Source organism: Cyprinus carpio, chromosome A2 (genome assembly GCF_018340385.1).
Source record: "Cyprinus carpio isolate SPL01 chromosome A2, ASM1834038v1, whole genome shotgun sequence".
Classification (NCBI taxonomy): Eukaryota; Metazoa; Chordata; class Actinopteri; order Cypriniformes; family Cyprinidae; genus Cyprinus; species Cyprinus carpio.
In genome coordinates, this window is record NC_056573.1 from 24,887,926 (window position 1) to 24,900,262 (window position 12,337).

Sequence of the window (12,337 nt, forward strand, 5' to 3'; positions counted from 1 at the left end):
ATCCTGAAAACAAATGTATCACAGTTTACACAAAAATATTAATAAGCACAACTGTTTTCAATTTTAATAAAAATACATGTTTCTCGAGCAGTAAATCAGAATGATTTCTGAAGGATCATGTGACACTGAAAACTGAAGTAATGGTTCTGAAAATTCAGCTTTACAATTACAGGAGTAAATTACATTTTAAAATATATTTAGATAGAAAGCAATTATTTTAAATGAGACTTTCAAAAACATTAAAATAATTTTACTGAAACGCTTGAAAAGTAGAGTAATAAATCAATATAAAATAAAACTAAAACTGAATTTGTTTCTCATGATCTGAACAACCTTTTGATATAAAGGCTTCCGCTTGGAATTAGTTATTGACAAATATTTATTTTGCCTATGCATAAATTTCTGTAGATAACTGCCATTTTAATTAAAAAAAAAAATGTTTGAATGTAGTTGAATTGGATAGGTAAACCAGCCATTAAGTGTCCAAGAGACTGTACATGTAAACTCCTTCAAAAGTGTTTTAAAAACCCAGGATGTACCCTTGTGAATTTGGATGTGAAAATGTTGAGATCAGAAGCACAAATGCAAGTGTGGGAATCATTTCATACAGTGTTTTGGTGACTTAAAACTGGGGAAAATAGCACTAAAATGGGTCCAGTACATCCAAACTTTTAGCAGTTTGCACATTTTTTTGAGTAAGCAAATAGAGAATCATGTGCCTCCCGCTGTGTCTCATATCAGAGACTGAGGAGAAGGCCAAACGAGAGCAGGAGGAACAGGAGGAGGCAACGGCAGAAAACCAGGAGCACAAAAAAGACCCAGAGCTGTCGGGACCAAAGAAAGACCAAAGGGTGGGAGAGGACGACCCGGAGCCAGGGGGGGTAAACAAACCTTCAGAAGAAAGTCCCCATGACAAATCAAAGAAAGAAGAGGCACATGGGAAATTACAGAACGGTATTGTGTTAAAATTATATGATTGTTACTGTCAGCTCAGTTCATGTTGCTCAAGAGTAACTTTTAGTAATGACTGCCCTCTGGTGGATAATCAGAGGAGTATCAAATGAATAGAGAAAGATTTTTTATTATATTTTTTTAAATATGGTTGATACTTCTGGTTCAGTTGTCACATTAGAAATAGAAGGTCACCAAGTGCATTGCATTGTGGGTATTCAGTGCATACAAAATATGACTATTTATTGTATTTATGATCAAATAAATGCAGCCTTAGTGTGCAGAAGAGATTTTCAAAAACATTTTAAAAAAATCTTACTAATCCAAACTTTTGAACGGTAGTGTAATAAATCAGTATGAAATAAAACTATTCAGTGCATACTGAGAATCTGCATACTTGTGCACAGTGCTGGTCTATATCTTGAAAAAATAGCGTAAGTAGAATGTCAGTATGCTATTCCAAACATGTGTTTTCCAAAGTGGTACAGCGTCTATGAGTCATCTCTAATAATCTGACGTTTGTAAACAGGAGAAGTGTCTGAAGAGGCAGAATCACCAGCAGATGAACATAAGAGAACACTCAGTGGTAAACATACACGTTATTCTGTAACAGAGACTCCTGATGTTTTGATACATACTGTAAATATTTGCAGTGACACCAACAACATATTTAGACACTTAATGTCTGAATGTTAATGCATCATCTAACAAAATTTCAAAAGTGGCATTAAAGAAAGATAGCAAAACATTTCACAAAAATAAACCTGTTTAAAGATACACTACAGTTTCAAAGTTTGGGGTCAGGAAAAATGTATTTAAAGAAAAATTACTTTTATTCAGCAAAGATGCATTAAAGTGACAGTAAAGACATTTGTAATGCTACAAAAGATTTCAGTTTTAATTAAATGCTGATCTTTACTACTTTATATTCATCAAAGGATTCTGAAAAAAATCTCTATATATATTGCATGTATTTCCACAAAAATATGAAGCACTGGCAATAATAAGAAGTGTTTCTTTCGCAGCAAATCAGCATATTAGAATGATTTCTGAAGGACGACTGAAGACTAGAGTATAATGATGACAGGAAGAAAAATTCATTTTACAATATATTAAATCAGAAAACAATTTGCCTCTTTTTACTGAATTTTTCATCAAATAAATGATGTTTTTTTGATGTTTTTTTGATTCTTTCAAAAACATTAACAAATCTTACCGACCCCAAACCTTTAGACTGTTCAGAATGAAGTATTGTGTGAATTGGTGTTTGTTTGTGGTTAGTTGACCATGTTAATAGTTAACATGATGTGGTTCTTCTTCTAGAACAATTCATACGTCCACTAAAAATCACCAAAACACCAATGTTGACATTTGACATTTAACAAAAGTTGTTAAAAATGATGAAACGAAGCAACGTTAGCACAGGAGCATTCAAAACACTGCAGATACAGCTACTTGATTGGAGCAATGACATTCAGAAGGTTTTCAGTGCTTTTTTTTCATGTCTGATGCTATCTTCCACTGATCTAAATGTATTTAATCTGCTTTTAACAGAAAATGCCTAAAGTGACTTCCATTGGCGTCTTGAGGTCCGATGTCAGACACAGAGCGGTGAACTTGCCATCAGGACAGTGCTCAGTTCTGAAGGTCCACGGCGCCCTCTAGAGGATGCAGTAAATGCTTACATCACTTTGTATTCATGCCTCTATCCCCTCCAAAGCTGCCATTATCTCCAGACTTTCATAAGACTGATCTCTCTGAATGATGAAGGACATAACGGACGAGGGACAACAGCTGCTTTTGTCTGGTCTGTTTAATTTACAGAAGCAGATCTCCTTTCCTTCCCAAACCTTTAGAATGCAATGGATGCATCCACTAAGAAAAGCATGCAGCAACGATGCCATTGAATGTTAGGATTCTTATTAAAACCTCCATTTCAAATGCTTTCTATGTTCTTCCGCATTTGAGCAGCCTTGCAGTCGGATGACTTGGTTTGTGTGTAAAGCTCAAACTGTGATTTCTATCTAAATATATATAAATATATGTGGCCTGCAGTAAACTGTAAATAACTAATCTTAGCAGCAGTTGCACCCGTGAAGAATATTCGGCTTTTGCGGCCAACAGCGATGTTGTGTTCAGCTATTTTTAATGCGCTTTACCTGACATGGACTGATGCATTTCAGCAAACATGCTCCGCCTCTGACACGCGTTTGTTCGCCTCATCTGCTAATAGAGGTCACATATATGAAACCCTGAATATGTATACAGTATGTATTCCTAATGTAAATGACTGTCTGCGTTTAGATCAGAGCTTTTATAACTTGAGAAAAGCCGTATGAAGTGGCAGTATTTCCTGTTTGAGCACGTCTGTGTGCAGCTGTGGAGTAGAAAACGCCTGATTGAACCTAAGATTTTACCTTCTCTCGCTTACCTTCGGATGCCTTTCTTCATGTAGTCTTTCTGAAAGCGAACCGAACTGAAACGTCTTCTATAGGAAACGCTCACACACAAACTAGCAGTCACCGTAGACGATGTAAGACTTATAATTGACCGTAGTCGTGTGTAAGTCATAACCATATCACTGTGCTCGCTCTGCAATACCTGCATATTACGCCGTATGTCATTTTTACTGGTTTCCTGGGGAGTCTGTGACACATTTTTCTCTGTCCTTTGAGCATGTAATCTCAAGAAATCTGAAGAGAGCATGTCCAGGTCATGTTTCACACCAAAATAAACAAATCTTTCACAAAAAAATAAATAAATAAACAAATAGGAAACAACATTTTGCATGATGAAAATAACCCAATTTTTAGGACTATAAAGAAATAATAGATTGTCAAAAATACTGCAATATAATTACATTATATAATTGAGCATAAATTAAAGGTAATAAAACAGGGGCAGCCCATTTTTTAAAAGATATTTTTCATAAGATGTCTCTTATGCTCACCAGGGCTGCATTTATTTGATGAAAATGAATTAAGAATAGTAATATTGTGAAATATTACAATTTAAAATAACTGTTTTCTATTTTAGTATGTTTTAAAATTTCATTTATTCCTGTGATTTTCAGCATCATTACACCAGTCTTTAGTGTTACGTGATCCACAGAAATCAAATATAGCTTCTTATTTTCTTTTTGATTTCAGGGTTAAATGTGACCTGTATATGTTCTTGACAGCTTTTCAGAGGTTCATCCATTATTATGTTCAGCATTCAGGAACTAGTCTGTTAACTGAAACATTTAAATGTCCTTTTTTTCTGTCTGTTTTGTTGTAAATATGGTTTCTCTAAATGAGTGAGTTTGAAATGGGATGTGTAACTTGATGATTTTGTTTTCTGAAGGTGTGACGTGAGTAAAGCTGAGCTTCTGAATTGTATTTATACAAAATCTGTAAAAATGTTTATGCATAACTGTATCTCGTGTATGTATATTATTTACCATATTTATTAATGTAAGTCCCCCCCATATTTTTACACTGCAAAATGAATAGCATTCTTTATCCTAACAAAATGAAGTAAGTAATGGATATGCATGGAGATGAAGCAAATTGTAATTTCATTACATGGGTCACATGATTTAGTTTGCCTTGTGGTTTACAGTAAAGTTTCCTGTAGATTCAGACTATTTACTAGAGATCTTGGGACAGATGAATGTGTCGGCATGTGCTGAGATGATGCTAATCCTGTGTGTGTGTGTGTGTGTGTGTGTGTGTGTGTGTGTATGTGTGTGTGTGTGTGTGTTTGATCTGATCATGTTCAGTTTGTTAAAGTTGACACTGTGTGAGCTTTAGTGTCTAGCCGTCCCCATGATGTCTGTTTTTTTGCAGGACGGAGAGAAAGAGAAAATCCTCTGTCTGCACACACATGATTCACAATAAACATCAACTTAAAGGGCTCAGAACAAATGTGCTGCCGTTTTTGGGACTGAAGTGTGTGTGTGATTTAAGCAGAAAAAGAAATAGCTCCTCCAAAAATCCATCTACTCCTTCATTTCATTTCCAACCCCATATGACTTTATTTTGTGCAACACCTAAATTTAAGACTTATATATTAGCTTAAGTTTAAGATTTATATATTTGAATTGCGTACCTAATTTCCATCTATTTGGATCACACAGTTTAAAGATAAACTAATAAAATTTGTGATGCATAATTGTCAGTCACACATGAATAAAATGGGATAAGAAACAGGAAAGATTTCTGCACTCATAGCTTATTATTAACTATTTGCCTTTGATATTATTTACATAATCATTTTCATAATGCATTTATAAAATTTGCATAGCCAGCATAACTCTGTTCATTGTGGAAATTAAATTCATTCAGTTAAAAATGGATTTAATGATGATAAATGTGTATTTAAAACACATTCAGTTTATTAGTGCCATTACAGTAATCTTAACTGTTTGATTTATGTGTGACTGACAAATAAGCATTACATTTAATTTATTAATTTATTTTAAAACTATGTAATCCAAATGGATGGATATTGTATATGCAATTCAAATACATATGTCTAAAATCTAGGACTAAATATTTTTTGAACGCAAAAAGGCAAGATGTTCATTGAGTAAAAACTTTATTTTAGTGTGTGTGTGTGTGTGTTCTTCATAAAAAGATAATGTATGGATTCAGAAGACTTTAAATATAGTGCATATAGAGTACTTTATGATGATTTTATGGTGTGTATGTTTTTTGGGTCCTTTTTGGATCTTGACAGTCACTAGATATTTTATGTTGTCCTAGCAGTGTGTACTTTCTGCTAAATTTCTCCTCTTGTGTTCAACAGAAGAAACAAATTCATATGAGGAGGTTTGAGGTTGAGCAATTGATGAGGAATTTTAATTTTTGGGATGAATTATGAATTATAAACGGTGTTAATATTATGTTAATAGGTGACGATTGCGACAAATTCTGCCACTAGGTGTCACTGTTATTATGAGAGAACTGATTTTCTCTGAGCAATGTAATGATTACTATACTACGTGCAGTATATAGTGGCTTTCAGTATACCAGATGTTTTTTAAAATGTATGTCCTTTCCATTTGTGGACAACAGCAGCGTGAACATTGCACTAGACCTCTGTTTTATTTTTATTTTTTTTATTTTTTCATCAGAAGAAAGAAAACCATACATGTTTGCGGCTATTTGGTGAGTAAATGATGACAGAATTCTCACTTGTGGGAAAAGGGATCCTTTCCATTATTATTATTATTATTATTATTATTATTATTATTATTATTAACAGTATTGAAACAAAATCTGCCACTAGGTGGCAGTGTTAAAATGAAGGAAAGTAGCATGGATGACCCCACAGAATTCAGACACTAAGAGATTTCTTTGCATTAGATAAATAGTCAAATCAATTCATCTGCACTCAGTTTTTTCCAGTAATTTTTCCTCATCTTTTGTGCCTAATGTATTTTAATCAGCTGGTGTTTTGATAGTTTTTACCCTAAATTTTAGTTGTTTTGTTCATTTTGACCAGTAGGCTATCTATTGTTTTTTCATTTGCTCACAAACACTTTTATTTTGCTAGTTTCATTTTTCAAATAAACGCCACTTGCTTCAAATGCAATGTCATGATATTATTTCAATAAATTGAAGTAATCATGAGCACACTGCAATGCAAATAATTTTAGTGTTTTCCACTCTTTTTATTCTAGTTATTCTTCTAGTTATTCACCTGCGGCTATTGAATCCAGAAAACAGCTAACATTCAAGTTGAAAAAAATAATATTTGTTGATGGCACTGAATTGTTTACTTTCCCTGTCCAGCACTCCTGTCCTCATCATACACTATCTGTCAACAGAAATATGAGACAGAAAGTCCATGCAGAAGTGTACAGGTGCTTCTTAGGCAGTTGTTAAGTTCTTTAGTTTAACAAAAACCCAACATAGCAACATAACACCTCGCTTACACCATATTCAATTTTCACACTGCAAACATGTTGAAGTGAAAATGATCATCAGGGCATCAAAGCAGATGCTTGTATATTCATACATCTGTGTTTAAGGGTCCCTGTCCACCTCTGTATTGTGAATATATATTTGTTTGGGTAGTAAATGATGTATGCAACACACATGATATAGTCCTGTGTTTATCATATTTATTTCGTAGCTTGTACAGTGATGTGAATATGTATCCAAAACCACATCTATACACATGCGCAATAACACAAGCACTCTCTCTTAATTAAGAACTGACAGCTTTTGCTGAGCATATTGTGAGCAGAAAGTGAGGTCTTAGTTTAGACCTTCGGTGTTTCACAGTCTCTCTTGTTTCCTAAAGGTCAGCGCATTGAATGTGACTTTTCGAAGAGGAATATTGTAATTAAGAAGGAGTCGCCATAGCAACAGGCCATATGCTGTGTTATCTGAAGAATTTTGCAGTAATGGAGGTGTCAGAGTAAGTGTTGCCCGGAAGGTTCGAGTGATGTGTGGTGTTTTTTTTTTTTTTTTTTTTTTTGGCATTAAATCGCATTTATCAGTGAAATTATTAATCAAAGCAAATATTTTGTTGTGAGATTGGAAATTTTTTATTTTGTAATTTGCTTCAAGCAAAACTTCGGGTTCAGATCAAGTGCATCTGCGGCTTGCTGTCAATTACCACAGACAACAACTTTGTTTTTCTTTCTTTCTTTTTCTTTTAATTTAAAGTATTATGCATTTAGCAGATGTTTTTATCCAGAGTGACTTAAAATTGAGTAACATAAGCAATTCATCACATAGTCAACTATATTCATAATGTACAATTGTTGTATTAGAAAGCTAGACTAGTTCAATAAAACCATAAAAAAACATTATCATTACTTCAACTGAAATAAAATAAAATATTTACAAAAATTACTTTTTTTTTCAACCAGTTGTCACGGCAGCCTTTCTCATTTTCATTTAGTTTAACTCAATGTATGTCAATAAAACTATAGACATAAAACAAATAATGAAAATGAAAAAAACATACAACAAAATAACTAAAACTTAAAAATGAAAATTAAGACAAAATATTTTTTTTAAAAATCAAAATATTAATAAAAACTATAATAGTGCATGCATATACTCTAATATTTCCATAATAATATTTCCAAGTTGTTTAAAGAGGGAAAAAAAATACTAATTTCTTTCATTTATTCACACTTGTGTCGTTTCAATCTGTCTGACTTCATTACTTGGATTTTTCCCCCCTTTCTCTCAATATAATGACCTTTTTGGGAGAACTATACCTTTAAATAATTATTTTTGTGTTATCATTACTGTTTTAGGTGGATAAACTTTTGTAATTCCAGTATTTCTATTTAAACTGGCTCTTTATATTCCTTTCCGAGTCCTTTCAAGTAGTTTGCACAAACAAGATATAAATGATTTTGGCATTCTATAGCCTAATTTTAATGTTTAAATATTGTGGCTATACTTTTGAAATGATAAGTATTTTAACATGTTTCCTAGTACAGTGTCTAGACTTCCGTTATATTTGTGTAGAATCCGGAAAATTCCTTTAATTAAATCAATCTGTCTCGAACATTTAAAGGGATAGTTCACCCAAAAATGAAAATTACCCCATGATTTACTCACCCTCAAGCCATCCTAGGTATATATGACATTCTTCTTTCAGACGAATGCAATCAGAGTTATATTAAATAATGTCCAGGCTAATTCATGTTTTATAATGGGAGTGGATGGTGGTAGCTCAAAAAATTGCACCCATCCATTATAAAAGAAGTCCACATGGCTCCGGTGGGTTAACAAAGGCCTTCTGAAGCGCTGCATTTGAGTAAGAAAATCCATATCCATATTAACAACTTTATAAACCTTAATCTCTAGCTTCCGCTAACTGCACACGTTTGTTTATGAGAGAGTGGCGTCCAGCAGATGATATAGGACGTAGGCGTAGCATAAGCTCCGGTGAGAATATGCTAGTCTTGCGAGAAACAAGTTTTGTTTACTGCAAAGGAAAACCAGTTCCCTCTTGGCTTATATCGAAATCCTCCGATATTTTTCTTTACAAATCTTCATTTTGTACTACTAATTCATGACCGGTGTTTTGTTTTGCCCCCTCCTCTGCACTTCCACGTTTGTCACTGCATTTTCCTATGTCTTCCGCTGGACGCCACTCTCTCATAAACACATGTGCGCAGTTAGCAGAAGCTAAAGATTAAGGTTTATAAAGTTGTAAATATGGATATTTTTCTTACACAAACGCATCGCTTCAGAAGGCCTTTATTAACCCACCGGAGCCGTGTGGACTTCTTTTATAATGGATGGGTGCAATTTTTTGAACTTCAAATTTTGGGCTACCATCCACTCCCATTATAAAGCATGGATTAGCCTGGACATTATTTAATATAACTCCGATTGTATTCGTCTGGAAGAAGAATGTCATGTACACCTAGGATGGCTTGAGCGTGAGTAAATCATGGGGTGATTTAAATTTTTGGGTGAACTATCCCTTTAAATATTACCTCAGTAATAAATAGAATTTGTACACAGACAGAAAGACATGAGTTTGCAAACACAAAGAGACAAATGAAAGAGTCCCTGTCAAGTGAAGCACAGCCTCAAGAGATCCTTCCTCATCATGACTGAATTCAACAAATGTTCTGGTATGATTGACAGCTGATGTCAGTGACTGGACACCACCCAGCCACCGATGAAACCGTATTTCCTGTTCCAAAACAGCTCTGGAGTGACTGCAAGTACATGAGTGCCATCATTTACTGGCAGTGAGTCAGAGAGAGAAGCTGAGCCTGCCAATACACACGACCTGATAAGAAGGGTCGGATTATTGAGCTGCTGAGAGCAGGAAGAGCAGCCCAGAGTTCTCAGCACGCAGAGAGCAGAACATTTAACCCTCCAAAACATTATACAGTCATCACTGTCACGCTATACCGCAAGCACAACACCTGCATTCTAGGAAGATAAAAATACTTTAAATAAATCCAACATAAAAAATAATTTGAGTATTCAATATTACAATTTTTTTAATAATAATAATAATTAATTACATATTTAATATATTTTTATATTAAAAAACTAAAATTAATGGTATAGTATAAAACGTATGTAGTATATTATACAAATTTAAAATACATCACAAAACAATATAATATAAAATATGTTTATTTAGTTTCTTCTGGTTAAAATAATGAATGAATGAATCATTACATTAAATGAGAAAATTAAAACCAAGTCAAATATTTAATGAATGCATTTATTTTATTTTATTTTAAATGAAATCTAAACTACATGTCACTATTTTATATTAAATATGCAAATTAAATATTTTCACTTTGTTTATTTTCTTCTAGGTAAAATAATAATAATAGTAATAATAACAATGAGCAGTACAATTATATTATTTCATTGTCATTGTTTTAAAATGAGACAAAATTAAACCAAGTGAATGAATGTATAAATGAATGAATATATAAACTGAGGAAATTAAAACCACACATTAAATATTAATAATATATGCATTTATTTAATTTTTTCTATTTTAAATAAAATTTAAAATGCATGGTTTTATAAACTATATTATATATACAAATTAAATGATTTCATTTTGTTTATTTTCTTCTAGCTAAAATAATAATGAGCAGTATGAATATTGTGGTCATTACTGTTTTTAAAACTAGAAGAAATTTAGCTAAATTAATGAATAATTAAATAATTATATTGAAGAAATTCAAATCATGTCAAATATTAAATGTATGAATTTACATTATTTTATTTTAAATTAAATTTAAAATGCTAGATTTAATAAAACTACAGGATTACTTAGAGTTGCAATTTTTTATATAATAAGTGGCAATTTGATTAAATTGCATTGAGAGCTTTTAAACTCTTAAACACAATAAATAACTCATTCACGATGTGCTGATGATCACATGACATTTACATATTTGTAAACATAAAAATGAACATCTGCAGGTAAAATCTAAAGGTGTAGTGATATATTTGTCATGTAATAAACATCTTAATTAATAAAACGTTATGTAGAAATATATGAAGTTATGTTAAAATGAATAGAAGCAGATGTTTCTCCTTTTTCAAACACTGATGCCGCATTTCTCCTGTTATTCTGATTCTTTAGCTCTTGTTAACATGTGATATTTGCCCTGCAGCAGAACATATGAATCCCTTTCACCTCTCCAATATATTTACATTGTACATTTTAAAAACAAATAAATTATTCATGATTTCATATTTCATGTTAATTAGTACTGGTTTTCTCCATCTGTGTTTTCATGTTTTAGGCCCCACTGAATATTTTAAACATTTCACTTCGCACAGCAACGCTTGTTTAAAACAGAATGTAGCGACAACCTTCTCGCTAGGAGAAACTTCTGCTTAATTGAAAGACACACATAAAAGATCAACCTTTCTATATTTACCACTCTAAGAGTTTGTGCATGTCTTTCAGTAAATAAGACAACTCCACGTATGTGTGTGTTTGTTTTTGTGTGACCATCATCGAGTTCGACTCACACCTTTCCCTCCATCTGAGGTTCCACCTGGGCGGAGTGGGCTGCTGGCATATGGGCCATGTAATTGGTAGAAACAGCACAGCTGTAGATGGTGGTTCTGAGACCCAAAGTCCTCTAATGACGGCAGAATAACAGTGGCCAGCCAACCTGCACGTCTCTGTGTGTGTGTGTGTGTGTGTGTTTACTGTCCTCTACTGTTGTCAGACCATCAGTCTGATCATTTCACCACTTTATCTCCACTTTTGATAATGTAAGATTATTCCCTTACAGCTCCTACAGAAAACATAGTAGCCCTTTTCATGATCTTACAGAAGAAATCACATTTTTGTTCTTGTGCAATCCTATTTGAGGGTTTGGTTCAATCAAAAATGAAAATGAAAATTCTGTCATTGTTCACTCACCCTCATTCCAAACAGTTAGTTACAATAAACTTAAAAAAACTAACAAACAAAAATGTTACTTGGGGAAAAAAAAAACCTTTGACTGAAATAAAATATTACTTAATTTCAACATTTGTTAAAGAATGTTAAAAGGGCAATTGAGGACAAAATAACATAAAATGACAGAAAACGTACCATAAAAGTGAATCAATGGAATCTGGGAAACCGGTTTAAAAACAGTCAACATTTTTGCAATTCCATTTTCCAACCAGTGTTGTTAATGTTAGCTAAAACTAAAGCTATTAAAGTGATTTTTGTTAATTTAAAATATCTGAAAGTAAATATAAATCTGAAATTTGAAGTAGTCCATTTTAGTTGTGGGAATCTGGGAAACCTGTTGCAAAACAGTCATCATTTCTGCAATTTAATTTTCCAACCAGGATTTGTTATTGTTAACTAAAACTAAAACTATTAGAAAATTGTTTTCATTAATTAAAATAAATCTGAAACAAAAGGAAAT

At 32.8% G+C, this 12,337-nt stretch overlaps 1 protein-coding gene across 4 annotated transcripts in view; it reads left to right on the forward strand.

The window, feature by feature from the left end:
• The window catches only part of LOC109100627 (calcium/calmodulin-dependent 3',5'-cyclic nucleotide phosphodiesterase 1C-like), a 66,487-nt gene extending 62,520 nt beyond the window's left edge, over positions 1–3,967 (forward strand). For 3 of the 4 annotated variants that reach the window (XM_042712116.1, XM_042712120.1, XM_042712125.1), the window contains 3 exons: positions 742–954; positions 1,481–1,537; positions 2,506–3,966. In XM_042712116.1, coding sequence (XP_042568050.1) covers positions 742–954; positions 1,481–1,537; positions 2,506–2,516 — 281 coding nt within the window. In that variant the 3' untranslated portion in view covers positions 2,517–3,966. Of the gene's footprint in view, positions 1–741; positions 955–1,480; positions 1,538–2,505 lie in introns of all 4 variants that reach the window. The other variant, XM_042712117.1, reaches the window with a different exon arrangement.
• The last annotated feature ends 8,370 nt before the right edge of the window (positions 3,968–12,337 follow it).